Below are 27581 nucleotides of genomic sequence, written 5' to 3' on the forward strand. Positions count from 1 at the left end.
GTTTCGGGCAAAAGCCCTTCATCAGGAATAAAGGCAGAGAGCCTGAAGCGTGGAGAGATAAGCTAGAGGAGGGTGGGGGTGGGGAGAGATGCTACTCTCTCCCCACCCCCACCCTCCTCTAGCTTATCTCTCCACGCTTCAGGCTCTCTGCCTTTATTCCTGATGAAGGGCTTTTGCCCGAAACGTCGATTTTGCTGCTCGTCGGATGCTGCCTGAATTGCTGTGCTCTTCCAGCACCACTGATCCAGAATCAACAGCAGAGGGATGAGTGTCTGAAATGGACATTATTTAATTGCCTTCCAAACACGGATTTGATTGGGATGGAGGCCAGCGAGTGGTGGGTTCCTGCCTTCCACATCACTGCCTGATTAAATGCCCCGACCACCAGATTTACTGCAGGGACAGGCACATGATTCCACCATCATTTCAGTTATTGTCTTTTTGATATCTGCATTACTTAACATTTTGCTTCCATCTTCATAAAAGCGTGGAGTTTGGTGCAAGTCTTGATTATGCTTGATCTTTTCAAATCTTTTGAATACCTACATTATTGCTTTGCAAGATATTAAGCTTCAGATTAAATTACATGCCTTTTTTTTCAAAACCCTGGATCCATGTTGGACATGTTTATGTTCATAGTGTTGGTTTGGATTAAAACAGCATTGAGACAGCAGGTTATTTTGCATGGGCCCCACTATATTATTTATAACAATGTTAGTCATAAGAACACACAAACAAGGTAATCAGCAGCAGTAAGAGGCCATTCAGTCCCTTGAGCCTAGACTATCAGTTAATAAGACTAGGCTCTGACTGGGGCTGTAAGTCCACGCTGATCTCCCCCTGATAACTCTGACTCCTTTCTCAGTCAAGAATTTGATTGCCTGTTTGTCTGGCATTGGCTGGAGAAGGGCAAAGGATAACCCGAGGCAGAGAGAATCAAATGTCTACAAGAATTCATCTGAACCCCCATTTTACAATCACCTTCTCTCCATCTTTCTCTGGGGAAGGGAATTCCAAACACTGAAGATCCTCATTAAGGGAAGAAATTCTCCTCATGTCCATCTCAAATAGAAGTCCAATTATTTTTAAACCAAATCCTCCAGTTCTAATCCCTCCCACCAGGGGAAATATCCAGTATCCACTCTGTCGAGTCCACTCAGGATCTTCTATGTTTCAATAAGTTCATCTCTCATACTTCTAGATTCCAGTGTATATAGGTGCAACCAGTTCAAACATTTCTTAAAAGATGTCCCCAACAACCTGCAAATCCTCAAAGCAGTTGTGTGAGCCTTCTCTGAACTGTTTCTAATGCACATAGCCTTCCTACTGTAATGGGTCAAGTCAGCACAAACAATTGGTTAGTTGCATTTTCAATCAAAGAGGAGCCCATTCTCCAATGCAATATAACATGGGTCCTGTCAAAATCTATAATCAGCAACAGTACAGACCTGAGTAGTAAATGTGAACTCTTTTAGCTGTTTCCTTAGTTCACTCCAGTTTTCACTACTTGCTTTCCCATCAGTCTCTAGGCTGAAAAAAAAATTAAAAGTAGTACTTTAGGTCTTCGCATGTTAGTAATTTGGTGGTACAGAACTTAACTATCTGACACCTTTTGTCTTTCATCAGGACATTTTGCAAGAATACAATTTCAAAGGAATTTATACTGCATTAGAGGAGGGTGCTCATTGGTTGGCACATGTACTTTGAATAGTCAAGGTGTTTTTATGAAGAACTTAACCAGCAATTGTTTGACTCAGCAAAATCGGTGACACATGCGTAGTGTGTGCACATGTTCTTTCTGTCAGCAAAGGACAGGCCTTCATCAAAATGGGTGATATCCATTGTTGCTTCATTTCTCAAGGTTATGCCCTGACTAATCAAGAGTCAACCTGCCTGGAATGAAATGTAATAAAGACATGTTAAAATGTCTGCTTACTGTCAATCAGCATTCTTCTTGGCAATCAGAATTGACATGCCAACAAATCAGCACTCTCCTCTCTTGCAGTATAAATGATGGTGTTCACCTTGAGATTGTATTCTTGCAAAATGTCCAGAGTGCAAGATTAAAACTTCAACAAAATATCAACAATTTTTTGAGCAATACTCAAGCTTCTGCTCTGGGAGGAGAACTTTCTTGACTAGAAAAAATCGAAATCCAATGTTGTTATCCTGCCTTTATTCCAATAACATCGCATTTTCCTCTGTTTTGAGTTTTGACCGACTCACCCTTTCAGTAAAACAATGATGTCTGCCTCAATTGCTCTCTGTTACTCTAAAAACTTCCCGAAAGAATGTTCTCAATTCTATCCTCACTTTCTGGTGACATTTTACTTTGACAATGTTTGCTTCTGATCCACTTGAGGGGAATTAGCCTTTCAGCAATTACCACTTCATAACCCTTCCATAATTTAAAAAAAATGCTCTTAATCCCTTGACCTTCTCTGATTCAATTAAAACATCCCAGTAGGTCATATCTCTGCATTCTCTGTTTCATTTTGGCTCGAGTGTCATTTCTCTGGTGGATGCCCAAGACTGTATGACACACAATAACTGTGGTGAACCCTACAATTAGCAAATGGTATATATCAGTACTAGGCACAGTACCTGGCTTATCCTCTTGGAGAGGGGAAGGGGAAAGTAGAATGGGAAATCACTCATGTGCCACTATTCAGCAGCTAAGTGTAAGGTGGCATTACCCAAGACTACTGCATGGTCACAGTCTGTGTGGCAATGAATTACCGTACATTAAAAAAACCCCAAAGAACTGCGGACGCTGGAAATCAGAAACAAAAGCAGAAATTACTCAGAAACCTCAGCAGGTCTGGCAGCATCTGTGGACAGAAAGCAGTTGTTGTTAATACAATACCACTGTGTGGACAAAGAATGAGAGCAATACTCACAGCGAGGAAGATATGACTGGTGCACTCCGACCCAGTCTCACCTGCAAACGAAATGCAAATTAAAACGGTGCAATTACACCGAAGGGATACATTGTCAGGTATTCCAATAAGCAAACAGATCTTAACTGTACAGACGATGCCCCCGCCTTAACATGCGCCCATCAACAAATCAGCCATTTTGAGTGCTATCCCATTTGTTTCCATTCAAAATGGCCACTGAATGACACAGTGATGCCTTTACAAACACTTCCTGTGATGCTGACAGTTCATTCAGCCACTCCTTTGTGACTAACTATTTCAAAATTATCCGCTGCCGATAGCTTATGGTGACTTTTAAACAAAATACCTGAGCTGCCAATTGGAATACTCAACACCATTTTTATTTATACCACATTGAAACCCTGAATCCTGGCATCATCACAGCGATTCAGTCTGTCACATTCATGCCAGCTCCTCGCAAGTGTCACCCAGCTACTCACACCCCCTTGCCTTTTCCCTATAACCCCGCTCAACAGAGCGTTCAGCAGAATGGTGAAAATTTATAGCTCTCGGTTTAAACAGATTCTCTCCACGTCTCTCACCCTCTCTTGAAGCTCTTGGAGTTTTGCCTCGAGGTGAGCTTTGTCCTCCCGAAGCCTGTTGAGCTCCTGGCTCTGTTTGGACAACAGCTCACTGTCAGTGATCACAAAGGTTATTTCAGACGGGCCGGGGTCCATATCCTTGCTGCCTGATGATAGAATCTGTTCCCGCTGCATTCTGTGCCAAGTAAAAACACACACACCCTCACTGACATGTTACTCCTCAAATGTATCCCCACTGGCACCAGCATCATGGAATGTGATTCCTTCCATTGCTGAGCATCTTCCCCACCCCACGTTCTCATGGAATACCCATCAACACCCCCACCATTTTCAGGTAGGAAGACATGGGGAGACAAACTAACCATCCTGCCAGTGAAAGCAGACTGAAAGACTGGCCATGTGGTTCATAAACTGTGACCACTCCCCACCCAGGTGGGGCAATGAGGCAGATACGGTGGTGAACAATGGAGTAACAAATGAGATTGAAGATTTGCACACGGGTCCCTACCTCTCTGATTGGAGAAGGTAGTATTAGGGAATTATTTTGTTAATAAGAAGTCTAAGTTATGAATTTAATACACTGTGGCTCTTGCAAAATCACTCATGGCACATGTACTTATTTTGAGGGTGATGCATTCCTCTTGCCCAAAGATAGAGGCAAAAAGCTATTCAGCAATTTCCCAAGGTAGAGGTGAGACCACATTCACTCTTGAGAGCATCAGTTGTTGTGATACATTGACAACCACTGCTCCCTGCTCAGAGTCTGGTAGGCTCCACTAAATTACACCTATTCTTTCACAAAGCCTTTGTAATATTGTGTGACATTGTAAAAAAAAGATCAAAATTAAATTGACTCTTGGCTCACATTAGATAAAAGTGTTGCGGCACATACTTTAGCTTCCATTTGCTTCGGTTCCCAACACCCATGCCGACTAGATATCCTAAATTAATCCAGTCCCATTTGCCAGCATATGTCCTATATCCCTCTAAACCCTTACTATTCATATATCCATCCAGATGTCTTTTAAATGTTTTAATTGTGCCAGCCTTGCACCACTTCCTCTGGCAGCTCATCCCTTACATGCACCACCTTCTGCTTGAAAATGTTGCCCCTTAGGTCCCTTTTACACCTTTCACCTCTCAACTTAAACCCATCTCCTCTTGTTGGACTCCACTACCCTGGGAAAAAAGACCTTGTCTATTCACCCTCTCCATGCCACTCATGATTTTATAAACCTCTTATAAAGGTTACCCTTCAGCCTCTGACATTCCAGGGTAAACAACCCCAGCCTATTCAGCCTCTTTTTTAAAATTCATTTGTGGGACTTGCGTGTCACTGGCTGGTCGGCATTGATAGCCCATCCCTAGTTGCCCTTGAGAAGGTTGTGGTAAGCTGCCTTCTTGAATCGCTGCAGTCCACTTGCTGTGGATTGACCCACAACACCAGTAGGGAGGGAATTCCAGGATGTTGACCCAACAACTGTGAAGGAACGGCAGAATATTTCCAAGTCAGTGTGGTGAGAGGCTTGGAGGGGAACTTGCAAGTGATGGTGTTCCCAAGTACCTGCTGCCCTTGTCCTTCTAAGTGGGAGTTGGAGTGGTCATGGGTTTGGAAGGGGCTGTCTAAGGATCTTTAAATTTGAATCTTGAATTTCTGCATTGCATCTTGTAGATAGTACACACTGCTGCTACTGGGCGCTGGTGGTGGAGGGATTGAAGGTTTGTGGATGCAGTGCCAGTCAAGTGGGTTTCTTTGTCCTTTATGGTGTCAAGCTGCTTGAGTGTTACTGAAGCTGCACCTATCCAGGCAAGTGGGGAGCATTCCATGACCTGTGATTTGTAGATGGTGGATAGATTTTGGGGTGGCAGGAGGTGAGTTACTCATCGCAGTATCCCTAATCTCTGACCTGTTATTGTAGCCACTGTGCTTATGTGGTGAGTCCAGTTGAGTTTCTGGTTTATGGTAACCCCAAGGATGTTGACAGTGGGGGATTCAGTGATGGTAATACAATTGAATGTCAAGGAGCGGTGGTTAGAGTGTCTCATATTGATGATGGTCATTGTCTGGCATTTCTGTGGCACAAATGTTACTTGCCGCTTGGTGGCCCAAGCCTGGATATTGTCCAAATCTTGTTGCATTTCAGCAAGTGCTGTTTCAGTATCTGAGGAATCGCGAATGGTGCTGAACATTGTGCAAACATCGGCGAACATCCTCCCTTCTGACCTGATGACAGAGGGAAGGTCATTGACGAAGCAGCTGAAGATTGTTGGGCCTAGGACACTACCCTGAGGGCTCCTGGAGAGTTGCCCTGGAGCTGAGATGACTGATCCTCCATAACCACAAGCATCTTTCTTTGTGCCAGGCATGGCTCTAACCAGAGTGTTTGCCCCTTGATACTCATTAGATTCCAATTTTGCCAGAGCTCCCTGATGCCACACTCGGTCAAATGCAGCCTTGATGTCAAAGGCTGTTACTCTCACCTCACCTCTGGAATTTAGCTCTTTTCTCCATATTTGAACCAAGGCTGTAATGAGATCTATTACTCAAACACTCCAACCCTGGCAACACCCTTGTAAATCTTTTCTGCACCCTTTCAAGTTTAATAACATCTTTCCAATAGCAGGGAAACCAGAAATGAACACAGTATTCTTCTTCAGAACCGAACAGTCATATTGGATTTGAAACATTTACTCTGTTTCTCTCTCCACAGATGCTGCCAGACCTGCTGAGTTTCTCCAGCAATTTCTGTTTTTGTGTCAGATGGGGTCAGTCTCTTTACGTTGCAAATCGATCAACTCATCTGGTCTCATTTTCACCATATATTTGATCTCCAAAATCTTAAAAGCACTTGAATTATACCAATCTAAGAGATTGCAAAACATTTTAAGAACATAAATAATGGGAGCAGGAGTAGGCCATTCAGGTCCTTGAGTCTGCTTTGTAAATCAGATCTTGCTGATCCAAATGTTTTGAGTCCCGTATGACTCTTTTTCAGAACTGAAGAGTTACATTAGACTCGAAACATTGACTCCATTTCTCTCTCTCTCTCTAGAGTTGTTGCCAGAGGTGCGGAGTTTCTCCAGCCATCTCTATGATTTTTTTCTACCTTTATATAGAACAATACAGCACAGAACAGGCCCTTTGGCCCTCGATGTTGTGCCGACCTGTGAACTATTCTCAGCTCGTCCCCCTACACTATCCCAAAATCATCCATGTGCTTATCTAAGGGTTGTTTAGATCTCCCTAATGTGGCTGAATTGACTACATTAGCAGGTAGGGCATTTCACATCCTTACCACTCTCTGGTTAAAGAACCTGCCTCTGACATCTGTCTTAAATCTATCACCCCTCAATTTGTAGTTATGGGCCCTTGTACAAGCTGACATCATATCTTAGTGGGTTCACGTTTATCTACAAATCACTATTCCATCCCTTCTGAGCAACTTTTTAACATGGTTCCAAGACTCAGTCAACAGTCTGAGCTGTAGAGTTTATCTGAGCCTTTCACATAAAAGTAAAAAAAATGCTGGCAAATGGGACTAGATTAGGTGAGGATATCTGGTCGGCATGGATAGTTGGACCGAAGAATCTGCTTGCATGCTGAAGATCTCTATGACTCTAAAAGGGAAACTCCACCATCTGGAATCAGGGTTATAATGGACTGGAATATTATTAATGTCTTGTCCTTACTCAGATGCTCAATGGTGACATGATTGCTTTGCTGAATACAATTGGAAAATAATCCCAACAGCAGCGATGACACATCAAACCTCTCTACGTTCATCAAGATGTTTTGAAGATGAGGGATTTCAAGGCTACGGGGTGTATTTTTATGGTGAGAGGAGAGAGATTTAAAAAAAGACATGAGGGGCTTTTCTTTACAGAGGTTCACGTGTGGAATGGACTTCGTGAGGAAGTGGTGGATGTGAGTACAGCTTAAAAGGCAGTTAGATAAATACATGAATAGGAAAAGTTTGGAGGGATATGGGCCAGGAGCAGGCTGGTGGGACTACTTTTGTTTGGGATTATGTTTGGTGTGGACTGGTTGGATCAAAGGGTCTGTATCTGTGCTGTGTGACTCTATGAAATAAATTGCTGCCAAACAGCACAAGGGATGAGGGCAAGATATATACAACAGCTTAATAGCTTACTAGAGCTGTGCATGGCAGAGGTGTTGGGGGTGTGCCCACTACTGTGCCCACTTATCATTGCAATGTGGTGTGACAGAAGGAACGAGTCAGCAGAATGCCACACAATAGCGCACAATCTCAAAACTAATAAATTGAGCACATCATATCCGCAATTTTTTCTCACGTTCTCAAATGCTAGCTGAGACTCAAAGCTGCAATACTGTATAACTGTGACGAGAATGACTTAGCGAGATGTTTCTTTAACCTGTACGCAATCAAAAGATGCTCGTGCTTCTTGACTATATTTTGCATCCGTTTCTTGTAGTTTCTAGCTGCTGTTGCCAATTGTTCTTCCCGTGATTTGTAGGCAGATCGAATGTCCTTTAGCATGCTGTCCACAAATCTCTTCAAGTAAGGCTGGTCAGCCGAGGGTTGTGTGTTGTCATTGCCAGATTTCACTGTGTTATCCACATATTCCTTACACAGAACAACACACCATTAGTGCACTTCTCAGCTATTTCTACAGGCACTTACATCTGCTTGAACATATGATTCGCTGCACTCTGAACTTTCAGAGCTTGCATTTAGCAATTTACTCACCGTAACGTCTTCAATGTAACGGACGAGCCGCATGCGATATTCCTCGTTCAGTTCTTTCAGATGGAGCTGCAGCTGAGAGTTCTCAGTTTCAACTTCCTTCAGGTGACTCTGCGAACCTAACAGCGCCTATACGGGATTCCAAAGTGGAATCATGTTAAGTGCGTGTGTCTGAATTTAGAAAGATTATTTTATTCAACAAGAACAATTTGCTTCACAATGAGAAAAATCGGAGTTTATTTCTTTGAAAGGTGAGAATAGATTCTGAAATATAAACATTTTATATATCTAAGTGTGCGTATTTATATGGAGAAGTATTTATAACAGAACAGTTCCTTATCAATTGCTAAACAAAAGAAGGGAATACTATCCAGCTATAATTTTTCAAAGGTAGTTGTTTTAATAAAAGACTATTATTGAGAATTGCATCTCAAAAAACTATCATTTGGGAGAGGCTTTTTGCAGCAAGAAATTGGTTGTTTGTGAACATAAGGAATATATAGAATGTTACAGTACGGACGGAGGATCTTCAGCCAAGCAAGGTTATACCTTATCCTGCTTTCTTTCTCACACGTACCTTTAGCCAGCCTCTAGCTCAGTTGGTTGGAGGGCTGGTCTGAGATATAGAGTGACGCCGACAGCATGGGTTCAATTTCTGCTCTGGCTAAGGTGACCATGACAATTCCTGACCTTTCCCCTCACCTCAAGGCATGATGACCCTCAGACAGAGTGAGTTGCCTCTCTCCAAAGAGAGAGAAGCTCTATGGTCCTCTGGAACTACGGTGACTTAAAACACATCTACACTGATCCCCTCAGGCTCTCCTGTGGTAGTGGGTTCCACATTCTTTGCTCTCTGAGCAAAGAAATTCCAACTGAATGTCTTGCTTGTTTTCCTAGCAATTACATTGCTTTTAAAGGGAATTGGAATATTCACAAGTCGAAACATCTCCACAATTGTTATCTCATACAAGGAAATTATGGCCTCACCAGTAAACCCACATCCTGAGAACAAATTAAGAAAAAGCTTTTTAAGCTATACAAGTATCTAATAGAATAGTATTCATGTTAGTCCCAGGGTGTCAATGGGTTAGACAGTAACAGATAACACTACAATATAAACTAGAAATTGATGTTACTCATTCCAATTGAAAATGTTTGATAAATTGGATTGGTAACGATTGGAGCCAGAGTAAGGTGGATCTCATTGACTCTGAGATCCTTGATTGGGGTTGTTATCCTGGGCCAATCAGGGAGCCCTGGCTGACAGATATAAACAGGAGATTGAATTGCTCGTGTCTAGTAGTTTGTTTTGTACTCTCCAGACAAACAAAATGCTCAGCCTGTAAAAATTTTTAAAAATTTTAAAAATTAAACAGGAGATTCAGAAGGTCTCCCCACTCTAGGGACTAGCTCTAAGATGGCAGGTCAAAGCCAATGCGCTATGCACATGTAAATAAAGAGTGACAGGATACTGGCTTCCATGCAGTTATTTCATGAATGTCACTATTTTCTATGTTCATTTGAGTTTGATAATATTTAATTTAGCATCCAAAAATGACCAGATATTTCCAAAAAAGGGTAACAAGGCAAGCTGATTGATCCAACTTTTTCCATCTACACATGATCAGAAAAGACAAATCTTACTACAGTTTTGAAGTGGGAGCAATACATATATGTAGCTAGTGCTGAAAAGGTTAATAGTGAGTGAAAAGGTACCAGGCAGTTAAGTAATAAGGGAAACAAGGGCAAATGGACCTTCTGACGACCGGAATCACATGCAGCAGACACCAGTATGAGATAAAGGTGCTGACAGAGTTCACAAAGAATAATGTGCTATAACCTCATGTTACCTGCATATTACAGATATCCTGTTACACAAGCTGAATTAATCAAGGTCATTGCTTTGCCTTTTAAATTGGCAAGTAAATGAACATGCACTATGATGTAATGGATGGTGCACAACAGAAGGGGGACAATATGAATTTAAAAAAGGAATATAAGACACTTTTTCAGACAGAGGGTGGTGTATGTATGAAGTAATGGAGGCTGGTACAATTACAACATTTAAAAGGCATCTGGATGGGTATATGAATAGGAAGGGTTTAGAGGGATATGGGCCAAGAGCTGGCAAATGGGACTAGGTTAGGCTGGGATAGCTGGTTGGCATGGACGAGTTGGATGAGTTGTTAGCGTGCTGTACATCTCCATGACTCTATGACTCTATAGCTTTTCAAGGTTTGTGTAAAGATTTGTAGCTCAGGTGCCGGTTGTAGTTGTGGGTATTCTCGTTGAGCTGGGAAGTTGGTTTGCAGACGCGTTGTCCCCTTTCTAGTTGACTTCCTCAGTGCTGTGGAGCCTCCTGTGAAGCACTGCTGTATTGTGTCATTTGGAGTTTACAGAGGCTTCACAGGAGGCTCCACAGCTCTGAGGATGTCAACTAGAAAGGGGATGACGCGTCTGCAAACCAACGTCCCAGCTCAACGAGAATACCCACAACAACTGCAACTTATAGCCTCCTTTTCACTGGAGAAATTTCCTGGTGTTCCACTGAGAGTGTCTCCCCACTGGTGTAAAGAGATCTGCTAGAAATATTGACCAGAACCTTGTGCGGAAATTCGATCTAAAGTACTCCACAACAGTCTCTTCCACTAATTTTATTTCTTACCACGGTTTGCTCTGCTAGTTTGTGTTGGGTGTTTCGAATAGCTCTTTTGGCCTCTTGAAGTTCTTTACCCATCTTTGCTCTAAAGCAGAGGTTTTAATGGTTTAAAAAAACTTAGTTAATTAGTTGAAACATCATTTGCAAGAACTACATTAATAAAATCCCATGTTCAGTGTCTCCATGTGAAGTAGTCTCAAACTTAAGGACAACTATACCCTGACATAATAAATGTTGTACAAAGATACAACTACAAGAACATATTAATTGTACAAGTATCATGCTATGTTAACTCAACCTCCCTTCACAGTCTATAGCGAGAGAAGGACTGGGTCTGGTCTATTACTCCAGAAACCTAGAGTGTATTATAGGAACCTGGGTTTGATTCCTCCCACAGCACATGGTGGAATTTGATTTCAATAAAAATCGAATTAATTGTGAACCAGTTGCCAATTTTTAGAGAAAAATCTGTGTGGTTTACTCATGTCCTTGAGGGAAGGAAACTGCTGGCCTTACCTAGTCTGGTCTACATAAAACCAGGTATTACCTGACATCGACCTAGACACTGGAAAAGACAATAGCAGAAACAACCCTGTAGATAGCAGCGGTGTGTGCTATTTACAAATTCACAAACAGAGAGCACCTTCCAAACCCATGACCACTTCCACCTAGAAGGACAAGAGCATTAGATACATGGGAACACCACCATCTGCAAGTTCCAATCCAATCCACTCACCATCCTGACTTGGAAATATATCACCATTCCTTCACTGTCACTGGATCAAAATCCTGCAATTCCCTCCTTAATGGCATTGTGGGCCAACCCATAGTGGGTGATCTGCAGGGGTTCAAGAAGGCAGCTCACCACCACCTTCACAAGGGCAACTAGGGATGAGCGATGTCCACATCCCACAAATGAATATAAAAAAAAGTTACTCCAAACCCACAGCAACATGGTTGACCCTTAAATTGCAATGAATGCTGGCCTACATCTTGTGAAGGAATAAAAGAAATGCACTACTTGATGCAGCACTGTGCCAGATAGACAGAATAAAAAGCTCATCGGTTCAATCCTGATCTCCGCTTTGTTAACTGACTTTCATCAGGATACCAGTCGAACTGCTAAATAGTGGCCTCTAGGGTTGAGGAGATGGAAAATAAATATCATACAGTATTCCCATACTGTTCTGTTCTTAAATGATCTGTGTGCACTTTAAGGATCAAACAAGTGGCACCAAGCCTTGTCACATCATGACCTATAAGGAAAGATTGAACAGACTGGACAAAATCTTTGGAGTTTAGAAGAATGCGAGGTGATCACATTCCAATACAGAAAATTGTTCAAGGGTGGAATACAGGAAGAGGATCTCCCCTGGTTAGAGGATCTAGAAAAAGGGAATCCAGTCTCAGAATAAGGGTTAGGCCATTTCGGACTGGGCTGAGGAGGAATTTCTTCAATCAGAGGGTGGCAAATCTTTGGAATTCCCTACCTCAGAGAAGGCCAGTCATTGACTATGTTCAAGACACAGATCAATAGATTTCTTCATAACAAAGAAATCAAGGGATAGTGGAGAAAATGGTATTGTGGTGGAAGATAGCCATGATCTCATTGAATGAATGGGAACGGAGGGTTTGAGTTACAAGGAGAGGCTGGATAGGCTGGGAATTTTTTCATTGCAAGTTGAGGGGTGACCTTATAGAGGTTTATAGAATAATGAGGGGTATAGATAAGGAGAATGGCAGGTGTCTTTTTCCTAGGGTGGGATTTTCAAGATTGATGAGTATAATTTTAAGGTGGGAAGAGAAAGATTTAAATAAGACATGGGGGCAACTTTTTTTACACAGAGAGTGGTTTGTGTGTGGAATGAATGTCCAGAGGAATGGTGAATGCAAGTACAGTTACAATGTTTAAATGACGTTTAGATAATTACATGAATAAGAAATGTTTGGAGTGATACGGGACAAGTGCAGGCAGGTGGGACTAGTTTAGTTTGGGATTATGGTCAGCATGGACTGGTTGGACCGAAGGGTCTGTTTCCGTGCTGTATGACTCTGTTACCCATGTTCTTAAAATATTCCATCAATCTCTTAAATTGGTATAAATTAAGTGCTGTTCAGAGTTTGGATAGATATTAACGTGGTGAAAATGAAACTAGACTAATTGATCAATGTAACCAGACTGATCCTACCAAAAACAGAAATTGCTGGAGAAACTGAGCAGCATCCGTGAAGAGAAGACAGAGTTAATGTTTCAAGTCTGGTGACTCATCATCAGAACACTGATATTCTGAACTGCTGAGTCAAGGAAAGGCCGCCAGCATTCTCAAAGATCCATCCCACCCTGGCAGTGTTTTTCTACAACCTCTGCCATCAGGGAGAAGGTACAGAAGCCTGAACACAAACACCAGCCGGTTTCATAACAGTTTCTACCCTCCTGTTGTTAGAATACAGAATGGACTCACAAACTCTTAACATTCACCTATACCTGTGTTTTTGTTTTAGCTGCTGATTACCTATTTACTTATCCATTGCTACTTTACTCTGTGATCTGCCGTTATTGCTCGCAAGACAAAAGTTTTTCACTGTGCCTCGGTACATGACAATAAATTCATTTCAATGCAATTCAATTCACCAGCAATTTCTGTTTCAGATCTCCAGCATCCACAGTTCTTTGTTTAATTTTACTGATCCCATCTAATGGCTGTATTAAAGGACTCTCTGCCGTTCTGAATGTGAGGCCGTCTTTGTTATACACTTACATTCGTTCTTCCATTGCATTTTGCTGTTTCTCGTGGGTTTGCTTCATTATTTCTATTTGTTCTTTGATCTGATCCTGGTTACCTAGCAACTAAGACAAATGTATCAATCTTCCCAATTTCCAAGCCAAAACCCCAGCAGACATATTTCATGTTTGTAAAAATGACAAGTACAATGCCCCTCATTTATGAATATTATAACAGTCCCAGCAGAAATCTGGCACTGTAGAGTGAAACAGTTTGAAATACTGATTTAGTGACACCGGTTGCAATGTGAGACATACATACGATACAAAGCTAGCTTTTCCATCAGCCCAAGATAGAATCTGTGGTTCTGCATGTCACTTCTTGTTGGCATTGATGTCTGCATGTCTTATTACATGGAGGTTGCCCGCAATTTTGAACTAAATGGACTTCCAGCAACGATCCAATAGAACTTTACAATGCTACGGAATTCTTCTGTACATTTAAGAAGGAGATGGACAGATTTTTTCTAGGTTGAAGGGTTATGGGGAGCGGGCAGGAAAGTGGAGTCGATGCTGAGATGGCATGGTGGGTCAGTGGTTAGCACTGCTGCTCACAGACACTGGGACCCAAATTTGATTCCAGCCTCGCGGTGAGCATCTGTGTGGAACTTGCACGTTCTCCCCGTGTTGGCGTGGGTTTCCTCTGGGTACTCCGGTTTCTTCCCACAGTCCAAAGATGTGCAGGTTAGGTGGATTGGCCAAGGGAAATTTCCCTGCAGTGTCCAGGGTTGTGCAGGCGAGATGGATTAGCCATGGGAAATTCAAGGATGGGGATGGGTCTGGGTAGGATGCCCTTCAGTGGGGTGGTGTGGACCCAATGGGCCGAATCGCAATACTGTAGGTATTCTATTCTATGAGATCAATCATGATGGATTAAATGGCAGAGCACGCTTGAAAAGCTGAATTGCCTCCTCCTGCTCTTAGTTTTTATGTTCCACTGATCTGTAAGGTTACAAGTTTTTAAGAGTTTCTAAGACTTTCACAACTGATTCTTCCAATATAAATATGAGTTAGGCACTATAAACATTATGGAAATGGTTCATTGTCATTTTAATCCACTTGATCGAATCTACTATCTTGAAACTTGCCTCTCAGCATGGATTGCTACTGGAGTCTTAAGAGAACTGTACAAAACCAGTTCATCCTAAATTGCCACATTTTAAATGGGAAATTCAAGTACATGAAAAGTCAGAAAAATTCCACACGTCAATGCCTTCGAATAATACTTACATTTCTTTCAAGAGTGCCACGCTCAGATTCAGAAATGAACATTTCTTCAGGCTTGATGCAACATAAACATAAATGCAAAATGATTAATGTGACTGCATTTTTTTTCTTAAAAGCCAACTAATTCTCCATGAAGAACAAACTTAGGCATATTTGTACCAAATCATAACAGCGTGGAAGCAGGCTATTCAGCCCAACGTGTCCACACCAACCCTCCAAAGAGCGTCCTAACCAGACCCACACCCTATCCCTATAATCCCGTATTCCTCATGGCCAACCCACCTAACCAGCATAGCTGTGGATTGTGGGAGGAAACCAAAGCACCCAGAGGAAACCCACACAGACGTGGGGAGAATGTGCAAATTCCACACAGATACTCACCACAAGGCTGGAATCGAATCCGGGTCCCTATCTCTGTGAGGCAGCAGTGCTAACGACTGTGCCGCCCAAAGGCTTTTAATGGAATCTCGCTCTTGGAATCCACCAAGCTTTAACCTTTGCATCGAAGACTCAAAGTATGCTTTAAAAAGCATCTGAAAGACCCAAAGTACTTATAAACCAGCAGTGACACTGCTTTGCATGACATGCTACACTGCCTTGGAGCTCCTTGCTTCTCACTTCCAGCTCAGAGCCTGATATGCTCCTAACTAGCAGCATCACTGAGAACTAGTTCTGAGGAACAGTCGTATTGGACTTGAAACATTAACTCTGTTCTTCTGTCTGCAGATGTTACCCACCTCCTGGCTCTCTCCACCGTTCTCTCTTTTTATTTCGGATTGGCAGGACCATGCTTTTATCAGTGTGAAACAGATTACTGCATAGGTTACATTGCAGTATAAATGCGTGAGATTGTGTGGAGATGAATGAACTGTAAATTGAGTACGTCAGGGAGATTTACCTTCATCTTCTGGCTACTGAGCCGGGCAACAAGATCCCTTACTCTGTTTAACTCGGCTGTAGCTTCATCGTAAATGGCTCGGGATTTTGCATACTCGTCCTGTTTCCTGGTCAGTGAATCCTTAGAATTGGCCAAAGTCAATAGCTCCAAGCTCAGCTCATCATTTTTTGTCACCTGCCACAAAATACACACACAATAGAATAATAAATGAGCTGCAGCGCAGACGGACATGAGGTAAAAACATAATAGATTATATTTCAAACCTTGCTGCATTGGGGGTCAGTTAGTGTGAGTTGACCATGGTTCGCAATTTTAGAATAACACCAGCAGCAATGGGTTCAATTCCCACACCAGCTGAGGATGCCACGAAGGACTTTCCCTCTCAACCCGTTGCCGGGCTTGGAGGATTGAGTTACAGGGAGAGGCTGAATAGATTGGGCCTTCTTTCCCTGAAGCATTGGAGGATGAGAGGTGACCTTATAGAGGTTTATAAAATCAGGAGGAGCATAGACAGGGTGAATAGACAAGGTATTTTTCTGAGGATAGGGGAGTCTAAAACTAGAGGGGATAGGTTTAAAATGAAAGGGCAAAGATTTAGAAGGGACCTAAGGGGCAACTTTTTCACGCAGAGGGTGGTGCGTGTGTGGAATGAGCTGCCAGAGGAAGTGGTGAAGGATGGTATAATTACAACATTTAAAAGGCATTTGGATGGGTATATGTTTGGAGGGTTATGGGCCAAATGTTGGCAAATGGGACTAGATTAATTTAGGATATCTGATTGGCATGGACAAGTTGGACCAGAGGGTGTGTTTCTGTGCAGTGCATCTCTATGACTCTCCCCTTACCGAGGGGTCATGGATTTTAAAATGTAATTTATTTTTCAAATCTACCTGTTTTTACACACCTCTGGAGCAGGTAGGGCCTTGTGCCTTCCAGTCTAGGGGTAGGGACATTACCACTGTGCCAAAAGAGGGCACCCACTAAAGTGTCAGGTTAAACCACTACCAACCATTTCTCCCTTGAGAGCAATGCTATCCTCTGGTAAGACTATAGTGAATTGATTTTAAACTTTTAGACTTCAATGTTTTCTCATTTTTAATTTTTAAATTAGTTTGTTGTAACATTTAAGTGCTCTATATTTAGAACTTTACTCCTGCTTTTTAAGAATTCTAATTGCCCTACTTTTGAATATGTTTATATTTAAATAGTTTTTTTTAAAACAGTGCCTTACCTTGGACAATATGTGTAGAGTTTAAGTGGCCAATTTTAGGACTTTTCCTCATTGTTTAATATTGTTTTAAAGCTCCAACTGGGCCTCTCCTGGGTGTTTAATATTTATGAACTGAAAATAAATATGAAATGGGGTGACTGTTTTGAAGCCTCTATATTTCCATTTTAAGGGTTTTTCTTTCGTTTGCAGTTAAGCTTTTGATCCCCTAACCGCGCAAGAGCCCACCGCTCAGAGATCCGACCTTGCGCTGAACTGTCTGATCGCCCGAGAACCGCCGGTACCAAAAGTTGCGCTCACTTCGCTTCATCATCACCCGCGTCTAACTCCACAAACCCCAGCGTCAATGAGGCTCAAAACGCTGCTCAGAGGCATGGTCCAGAGCAGCTGTGTTATCAAAGGGAGTAGTGCATCCTGACCAAACAAGGAAATTACCCAACAATGAGCAGCTTAAACACCCACAGAAAACTATACTGCCTCAGTGTTGGATATATCCAGGTTGATATATTTGTAAACTGCTGGCTGGGATGATATTATACCGCATTTTAATTTATAGATCTGATTATACATCTGCCAAGGGGAATACTTAACTTCATATCAACGCTTGGAAAGTTTTAACAAGCAATTGCATTCACTTTAACAAAAGCAAAACAAAAACACTCCCGTTGAGGCAGCTTGGTGTGTTCACCTGTTATAACAGGGTTAAAAATCACACAACACCAGGTTATAGTCCAACAGGTTTATTTGGAAGCACTGGCTTTCGGAGCGCTGCTCAGGTGATGAAGGAGCAGCGCTCCGAAAGCTGGTGCTTCCAAATAAACCTGTTGGACTATAACCGGGTGTTAGTCAACTAGGAGAAAGTGAGGACTGCAGATGCTGGAGATCAGAGCTTAAAAATGTGTTGCTGGAAAAGCGCAGCAGGTCAAAGAAGAAGGGCTTATGCCCGAAACGTCGATTCTCCTGTTCCTTTGATGCTGCCTGACCTGCTGCGCTTTTCCAGCAACACATTTTTAAGCTATAACCTGATGTTGTGTGATTTTTAATTTTGTATACCCCAGTCCAACACCGGCATCTCCAAATCATTATTGTAACAGGATCATTGATTTAGTCGCTAATTCAGCATACTCTGTGGAGAAGGGCTGTCGTGGGCAGAGTGGTAGTGTACCTCTCTCTGAGCCAGGAGGGACAGTTTTAAAGTCCCAGTCACTCGACAGCTGTGTCACATCTTTGAACAGGTCGATTTAGGAAAAAAAATCTCAAAAGTATAGAGATCCAATTGAGATATATAAGATGCCACAGGGGTTAATAAAGTAGCTGTAGAAAGATATTCTTGGAGTGCGATGTCAAAAATTTAGGAATAAAGTGTAACAAATTTAAAACAGAGATTAGGAGAAACTACCCTTCTCAAAGTGTGGTGAATCTGTGGAATTTGTTAATCCAGAGTGTGGTGAATGCTGAGACATTGAGTAAATTTAATGAGGAAATATAGATAGATTTGTTTTATGAGTAATGAACCCTGCTCCTCATTCTTACGTTCTCAACTAGGTGTAGAGTTATATACGCATCTCAGAAAAATCCATCTGGCATTTTCTGTGATGGCTCTCTGAACTTTGGGATGAGTGTTCTTCCTAGTGGGTTCTCGAACCTAAGGATACAATCTCAGAATAAAGAACAAGCCATTTAAGACTGGAATGTTAGGAGGAATTCTGTCTCTCAGAGGGTCTGGGAATTCTCTCCGAAGAGGACTGGGGAAGTTCACCAACTGAGCACATTCAAGACAGATCGATAAATCCACAGGCTCTACCATTTACAAGAACGAAGGCAGCAGATGCATGGGAACACTATTACCTGCAAGTTTCTCTCCAACACCATCCTGACTTGGATCACACTCCTCCATTGTCACTGCCTCAATATACTGGATCTGCCTTCCTTGCCAGCACAGTGGGGGTACCTATACCTGATGGACTGCAGCAATTTAAGAAGACAACCGATCACTGCCCTCTCAAGGGCAGTTAGGGGCTTGACAATAGAAGCTGCTCTCTTGTCAAGAATGTACAAAGCAAAGAGAATAATTTTAAAAATGCTTTTGTTTGTTAACAAAAGCTGCCCAATTTGGGTAGAGTTTAAAATGACTACATTTAGAGTAGATTATCAGAGATGTTTTCATCAATTTTGAACTCCAGTAGAGGCTTTTGTGAACAATGCGCTCACCTCATTTTCATGCTGTTTACTCAGGGTCACAAAATTGCTCTTCAGAACAATGTACTCGTCTGCCAGTTCCTTACGGGTTTTCTCCACTGCCCTCAGACGATCTTTAGCCATTTGACACTCATGGGCACATTTGTCCTTCTGCAACTCTAGCTCCATTGTTCTGTTCTCCAGGAATAAAATCTACAAAAATGAAAACATCAGCAAGAGTGCTGGTGAAGGAAAGACAAGTACTTCAAGAATCTCTTCAGAGTCTGTAAAATTTGTGAATAGTTGTAATGGTCTAGTGTACTCAATCCTAATATTCAGCTCCCACACGTGTGTCGGATACAGGTGGATATCACTGCATTCTGGTTGAGACCCATTGAAATAGCACCAAGGCCTCTGGGGTTTACCACACAATCAATTGATGCAAAGCAATCTCTCTGCCCACAAGGAATTCTGTGTAGAAGGCGGTCCATGATTTAAGCAAAATGGTGATGGAAGCCTGAATCCAGAAATTCCACCCCTAAACCCTGCCTCTCCCATTGTTCGAGGGTTTGGGGATCATTGGGAAACAGGGATGAATTGCACTCTGCACACCTATGGTTTATAGAGGCAACTGAACATCTGCCTTCAATCAGAACCACATTTTTGCCAGTGGGATATCCAAAATATGACTTGTGGACTTTAGAGCTAACAGGAGACGATTTAAACTTAGGAGAATATTTTGTAAAGGTAGATTACACTTTTGAAATGATTTTGGATCTGGGAGAGGTAAGTTGCCCTTTGGGGAGGTCAATTGTGCTTTGGGATAGTTAGACATAGACCAGTGGGGGTTAAAGAGGGAAAGAAGCATTAGATCTGTCAAGAGAGCTGGAAAGGGATCAACAAGTTAAGTTATCAGGGTATTTAAGTGTCTTGCTCTTTTATATTTGAGAAAGTAATGTCTGCAGTGTTAAAAAAACAATCAGTGCTTGCTATTTCAATTTTTTTTGTATTCAATGCACCTATTGGCATAAAACAGAGATTAATCTTGATAGGATTAGTGATGGATGATTAAATTAACAGGGAGAAAGTGAGGACTGCAGATGCTGGAGATCAGAGCTGAAAAATGTGTTGCTGGAAAAGCGCAGCAAGTCAGGCAGCATCCAAGGAGCAGGAGAATTGATGTTTCGGGCAAAAGCCCTTCTTCAGGATTAAATTAACAGTCTATTATCATCACAGTTGGGCTACCTGCCCATTCATCATTCAACTGACTGCTCTAAGTGCTTACAAATCTTTGAAGTGGGATTATGAATAGAAATGTTTGTTTTTATAAGGAATTAAATACTTGAAGAAAGTTAAATGTAATAAATGGATTCACATCAGAGTTTCTTTTTAAAATCACATCAGCATTGATTTCCACCATCAACAGTTAAGAATTTTATTTAATTTAAGCATGGGCCTTGTGATCTCTGTGGAGGATGCCAGGGAGTGGGCATGAGGGGTGGGTGGTGAGGTACAAGTTGACAATAGGAGTCAAAGAGTGTGGTGCTTGGAAAAGCACTGCCGGTCAGCCAAACGTCCGAGGAGCAGAAGAGTCGACATTTCAACCATAAGCTATTCATCAGGAATGAGGCGGGCAAGGGGGCTGATAAATGGGACTGGGTAGGGCTGGGGGGAAGGCAGCTGAGAATGTGATAGATAGATGAAGGTGGGGGGTGAATGTGATAGGTTGGAGTGGAGGGTGGAGCGCATAGGTTGGAAGGAAGATGGACAGGTAGGACAGTTAAAGAGGGCAGTGCCAAGTTGGAGGGTTGGATCTAGGATGGGGGGGTAGGGGAGATGAGGAAACTGGTGAAATCAACATTGATCACATGTGGTTGGAAGGTCCCAAGGCAGAAGATGAGATGTTCCTCCAGTCGTCGGATGGTTAGAATTTGGCAGTGGAGGAAGCCCAAGTCTTGCATGCCCTTGGCGGAGTGGGAGGGGGAGTTGAAGTGTGTGGCCACAGGGTGGTGGGATTGTTCAGTGCGTGTGTCTCGGTGATGTTCTCTGAAATGATGGCATCCAGTCTCCCCAATGTAGAGGACGACACACTGAGAGCACCGGACACAGTAGATGAGGTGTTTGCAGGTGCAGGAGAATCTCTGCCAGATGTGGAAGGATCCTTTGGGTCCTTGGATGGAGGTGAGGGGGGAATGTGTGGGCACAGGTTTTACACCTCTTGTGGTGGCAAGGGAAGGTGCCGGGAGTGGAGGGTGGGTTAGTTGTGGGGGTGGGGGACGTGACCTAATGAGGGAGTCATGGAGGGAATGGTCTCTGCAGAATGCTGAAAGGGGTGGGAGGGAACTATATCTCTGGTGGTGGGATCTGACTGTAGGTGGCGGAAATGGCGGAGGATGATGCATTATATCTGGAGGTTGGTGGGGTGGGAGGTGAGGACTGGGGGGTTCTGTCCTTGTTGTGATTGGAGAGGTGGTGTTCAAGGGACAAGGTGTGGGAAATGGAGGAGATGTGCTGGAGGGCATTGTTGACCATATGGGAGGAGAAATAGTGGTCCTTGAAGTCAGAGGCCATCTGGGATGTTCTGGAGTAAAATTTATCTTTCTGGGAGCACATGCGCTAGAGGAATTGGGAGTAAGGGATAGTGTTTGTACAGGAGGGGGGTGTTGAAGAAGGCATAGTCCAGGTAGTTGTGGGAGTCAGTGAGTTTGAAGTAGATGTCTGTGTTGAGTTGGTCATCAGAAATGGAGATGGAGAAGTCCAGGAAGGGGAGGGAAGTGTCCGAGATGGTCCAGGTGAACTTGAGGTGGAAGGTGCTTGTGAAGTTGATGAACTGTTCAATCTCCTCGTGGGAGCACGAGGTGGCGCCAATACAGTCATTGATGTAATGGAGGAAAAGGTGGGGAATGGTGCCGGTGTAACTACAGAAAATAGACTGTTCCTTTTGGTCTGAAGGAAATGGGAAGATTCGAAGGAGAAGTTGTTGAGGGTGAGGACCAGTTCAGCCAATCAAGTGAATGTGTTGGTGGAAGAAGATTAGGTGAGTCGGCAAGAGAAGAAGAAACGGAGGGCTTGGAGGCCTTCGTCATGGCGGATGGACGTGTACAGGGACTGGATGTCCATGGTGGAGATGAGGCATTGGGAGCTGGGGAACCAAAGGTTATGGAGGAGTTGGAGGGCATGGGTGGTGTCCCGAATGTATGTGGGGAGATCCTGGACCAAGTTGGCATTAAGCTAGCATAGATGATAATAAAGAGCCTGGAAATATGGTGAATATGGGCTCAAGTGAGGCATTCAATAGGGCCTCAAGTTGGATAGAAATAGTGTGCAGGACGGTTGGGAAAAGGCAGGAGATTGACACTAGGGAACAGAACCAATGCAAGCATGACGGGCCAAATGGCCTCGTTTTGCACTGTGGAAATTCTGTGATTCTGTAAAGGGTATAAGGAAATGGATTTGCATGAGAGATTGAGGGGTTGTGGGAATTGAATGGGAAGAATATGGGGAGATTGTGTGGAGAGGTCGGGGAGGGTGTGGAGGAGTGTACAATGGAGGACTTTTATTTTCTCTTCTTCCTCCTAGCTGTGACTAGGTACTGAAGAACACACCTGAAGCTGCCTCTGGACTCTATTTGAGGAAAAAGTTAAACTGGACTCCAAGACACATCCTCACCCTTTAAGACAATGAAGAAATTACAAGTTTCCTTGACTGAACTGCTTCCGGGTCAAAGATTGTTCTGGAAAATAAAATGGACATTTTTGTCTCCACCTGAAAATATGAGGTTTATCAAACGAAGCAATCCACAGTCTCAATGACAGTGACTGCATACTTGTTGCTATGCAACATGCTAATGTCATGGAGAATTCAATTCATCTCACAAACTGTGAGCAAAGACTGTAAAGTGTAAGTGCAGAATGATTAAATGAAATCTGGCTAATGATTTGCAAAGTTTATGCTTATGCAAGTTACATTGCTCAATGTTAAAGTGCCACTTCCTTGGGGAAAGAAAAGACTTACACTGCTGTAGCTCCTGTCACGACCTCAGCATATCCCAAAGCACTCACAACCAATCAAATCCTCCATAGGTGTAGTCACTGTCCCAGTGTGGCACAAACAGCAATGAGGTAACAACCTGTGATTGGTGAACTCATTAACCTACTAGAAAGCTGATGGTTGGAAGTGCTGCGATAAGAAATTAATTGTTAGAATTGAGAAAATAGCCCTAGAAAAAGACTGCGAGCATAATTTTCCACTCCCTGAGGTGGTGGAAATAATGGTGGCAGTGATGGTTTAATCCTGCGAGAGTCCAAATTTCAGGTTCTCACCAACAAGGTAAATGTTTGCAATTCCGTACTCCCCCCACAGAGGGGTGATGAGAAGCCTGCCTGTGTGTATTTGCATCCCACTCATTACAACTAGAGCACACTTCCAAACCCATAACAGTCCACCATTATGTGAAATTCCATAACAAAAACAGAAATTGCTGGAAAAGCTCAGCAGCTCTGGCAGTGCCTGTGTAGAGAAATCAAAGTTAACATTTCGGGTCCAGGGACCCTTCCTCAGAATTGTCACAGAGAGCTACATAACTTCATCAAGGTGGGCATGCCTAGAAGAGATGGGGCAGTGAGGTAAATACCAAGTAAAATTTAAAAAAACTGCTGTAAATCAGAAACAAAAACAGAAATTGCTGGAAAAGCTCAGTTCTGAGGCAGAGTCACTAGACCTGGAAAATTAACTTGGATTTCTCTCCACTGATGATGCCAGACCTTTTCCAGCAATTTCTGATTTATAGCATCTACAATTCTTTCACTTTTTGTGTGCAATTCCGTATATGGGCAGCACTTGGTGAACAATCTGAGTAGGTCAATAGCTACACCGAAAATAAGATAATCAGTCAAGCTTGTAATGTGGCTTACTTATGCTTGCTGGAAGGAACATTATACAGGGACCTGTGCCCTACAAAGTAAAGGAACCTGCTCAAGCCTTGTAGATTTTTTTGAATTGTCCAGGATTTTAAGGAACTTCAGTTTATATTTGATTTCTCCATGGTAATGCCTTTTCTTCTGTAATACAAATTGTTGTGAAGATTTGCAACACAAAAAGAAACCTTAGCTGACATATCTCTCTTTTCAGCAATAGTTCAGATATGCAGGGACCCGCCCCCACCCCCTCCACTTCTCTCTTCATTTCTCTATGTCAGTTAAACCTAACATTGGCCACAATCAATGCCTTAAATGCATTCTTCATATTAGCGTCACCATTCTATACACTTCTGGTTGTTTAGGTTACAGTGTTTATCTTCTTGATAAACGTGCTTCATGAATGTATTGCAGAGAATTTCCAAAAACATACTTATCTCTCTCCAATAATGTAATTTCCAGTTCTTCGCCCTGCAGGTACAGATCTCTATCAGAAATAATTTATCCTTGGACTGCTTTTCTGATTTTCATTAGATGATTTTGAATGGTCATTTATATTCTCATTTAGGGACATGTTATCAAACTGTTTCTTCCTCTCCTTCATTTCACCTAAACAGATTACCAAGTCTTTCTGTTATTAAATAAGGAATGCACATAGCTATCTGCTTGGAAATGACCAGCTAAATTATCAAATCTCTCTATAATCACAGCTTAAAGAGTGCACCATATCATGGATATCTGTTTCTCTGCACCCACCATTTATTGAGTCCGATTTGACTTTTCATCAGTTCTAAAGATTTGGGCTTGAAACTTTAAGTTTGTTTCTCTCTCCTAGATGCTGCCAGACTTGCTGAGTTTCTGCAGTATTCCCTATGTTACTCCCATATATCAAAAACTATTTCCCATGCATCCTTCTGACAACTTCTCTAAAACCTTCGTATCCTTCTGAAAATGTGATACCCAGAACTGGATGCAATACTCTAGTTGAGGCCAAACCAGGTTAATTGTAATTTGCTTCACTTGTAAATACTTCATACTTGAAAAAGAAACAGAGTTATGTGTTAAGCTTTAATACTGTCTTGACAACAGTTTGTACTTTTTTTCATTACTTTTCAATGTAGTTAAAACTACAACAGTTAAATAACAATCACAAAAGTCGTGGAAAATATTGTCGTGAAATGAGCAAGGAATAAGTACCTTATTCTTTAGCTCAAAGTTCTCAGCTTCATATTGCTCCCGAATCTTGTTTGTCTGGATTTGCAAATCAATCAGATCCTTGGAAATCTAAACACATAAGAAGAATTTCTGAGGTTGAATCAACAAATTAGTCTTAAAATTATAGGGTCCCACAATAAAAAGGAAAATGCATTTTGAGTTTGGGACAAAACTGAAACCAATTGATGAAGAAACTGCATTGAGATAATTGTTCTGAGGATTCTTTGGGTTGCTTAGCTTTGATATGGAGTCGGAGAGGATGTGTCACATTCAGTGTCAAGGGCTATACGAAAGTAGCTCATCTCAACTGGCAAAGTGGCAGGAATGTGAGAACTACACTCTTTCAAGTGAACAGCAACAAGCTTTATTGAATGGGAAAGGGGATAAGAAGAATAGTTTTAATCATCACAAAGTACATACTTATAGTCAGTAAACAAGTAATGATTTGATTGGATATTATATTCATGTGAACATGCAATAAATTGTTGGCTATTACAATTTTGTGCACAGATTTAAGTATATTTAGATAATATAGTCATGTCTACTAATGTGCAATGTAGAGAATATTGTTGGATAGAAATGAGTGCAACCTTTTTATTAGAAAACTGTTATCTATTAAAAATATATATAAATATTGTTTTGCAGCACATCAGGGACTTGTGTGCCATCTTTGACATTGTTTCCCATAAATGTATGAGTTAATGCTTAGACAAAGAAACCCAAGTCTTGTTTGGTCTTCATGGGATCAAAGGGTTAGAAATGTTCCCTTTTAAATGTAGCTATATACAGAGAATGGTAAGAGAGGACATCCTACCCAGAGCCCAGGAGCCAGTTCCATGTAAACTGCTGTCAGTATGGCATGACTCCTTTCACATATACTCAATAGGTAAACCCCATGGAAACCTGCAACTCCCTTCACTCCTTTTCACAGTACCCCTTTTATCAGTCAGATTTTACTATGAATATTTCATAATTTTACTCCACGTTCTCTCCCCACTCCCTCCCTTTTGGTTTAGGGACTAATCTCCAACAAAATTCTTGTTGTTTTTGGGATACGTATGGGAAGTATGTGCTCCCCTGTCATTTTCTTGGAGTGCTAATGCTTCGGTGGAGTGAAATAGCAGCCACTGACAACGGCCGGTCTTTGAGTTGAAGACACTTGCATCTCTCTTGCAGTTGCCCTCCTCTACCTCACCCTCCACTTTCAAAACATTCCTTAAAACCAACCTCTTTGACCGAGCTTGGCTATTTGACCTAATATGTGTCACACTAGATGTCATACTGTGCTCTACAAATGATGTTTCATTACTTTGAAGGTGACGTACCAACATAAGTTGTTGTTTGTGGAGAATCTCACCTTCAGTTTTTCTTCCTCACTGAACACGAGTTTGGAGGAGAGATCACTTTTTGATCCGGCCATCTGTCCCATCCTCCCCTGAAGCTCTCCCAGTTTGTTGTATAAACGTTCATTCCTGTCTCGTAGCTGCACCTATGCGGATAGTGTACATATCAAACCACAATGGTAATGATTGGAAACTATTCCTCGCAGCATTAATAACCCCAATGAGAGGGTGGTGCCATCAACTGGCCATTTATTGAATTTGATCCTTTTCATTTGGAGGTGCCGGTGTTGGACTGGGGTGTACAAAGTTAAAAATCACATAACACCAGGTTATAGTATAACAGGTTTAATTGGAAGCACTAGCTTTTGGAGCGCCGCTCCTTCATCACTAGCTCCGAAAGCTTCCAATTAAATCTGTTGGACTATAACCTGGTATTGTGTGATTTTTAACCTTGATCCTTTTGGGTTTATTAAAGCAGCAAAGTAGCCAATTTGAGACCAGGCCAGGTATTGTGAAAAACCCCCCTGTGCAAAACATCACCTTGCTGCATGACTGTGAGGAATCGGCTGTTTTGCAGCAAGAGCCCTGGAGTGAAAGCTGCTCCAGACAAAGGATTTAATGAGTTTTGTTTTCTAAGAGCTGGCTTAAACACACCGAAAATGACAGCTCCAGTCAGCAGTTGTGCAATGGACAGAAGCAAGTTCTGATCTCTGGTTATGTAACAGACAGCAGACATACACACTTCACTTTAAAGGGCAGCTTAATGAATATTCCAACTACCAATTGCCCTATTCTAAATTAATTCTTCAAAAAATGTACCAAATTAAAAATAGATCTGTTAATGTTGCACTTTTTGTGATCATTCATCATTCACAATTGGTGCATTCCACCCTCTGACTGACAACAAATGGCTAATTCACACAGCTC

The 27581-nt window shown here is 42.1% G+C and overlaps 1 protein-coding gene across 1 annotated transcript in view; it reads right to left on the minus strand.

The window, feature by feature from the left end:
* The window catches only part of ccdc78 (coiled-coil domain containing 78), a 78477-nt gene that overhangs the window by 10431 nt on the left and 40465 nt on the right, over positions 1-27581 (minus strand). The window contains exons 9-20 of the mRNA XM_043711977.1: positions 26669-26800; positions 25294-25380; positions 19214-19393; positions 15775-15948; positions 14880-14930; positions 13627-13715; positions 10874-10952; positions 8212-8337; positions 7877-8088; positions 3482-3656; positions 2901-2941; positions 1449-1530 (exon numbers count right to left, since the gene is read on the minus strand). Coding sequence (XP_043567912.1) covers positions 1449-1530; positions 2901-2941; positions 3482-3656; positions 7877-8088; positions 8212-8337; positions 10874-10952; positions 13627-13715; positions 14880-14930; positions 15775-15948; positions 19214-19393; positions 25294-25380; positions 26669-26800 — 1428 coding nt within the window. The remainder of the gene's footprint in view (positions 1-1448; positions 1531-2900; positions 2942-3481; positions 3657-7876; positions 8089-8211; positions 8338-10873; positions 10953-13626; positions 13716-14879; positions 14931-15774; positions 15949-19213; positions 19394-25293; positions 25381-26668; positions 26801-27581) is intronic.

The sequence above is a fragment of the Chiloscyllium plagiosum genome, chromosome 21 (assembly GCF_004010195.1).
Source record: "Chiloscyllium plagiosum isolate BGI_BamShark_2017 chromosome 21, ASM401019v2, whole genome shotgun sequence".
NCBI classification, from domain to species: Eukaryota; Metazoa; Chordata; class Chondrichthyes; order Orectolobiformes; family Hemiscylliidae; genus Chiloscyllium; species Chiloscyllium plagiosum.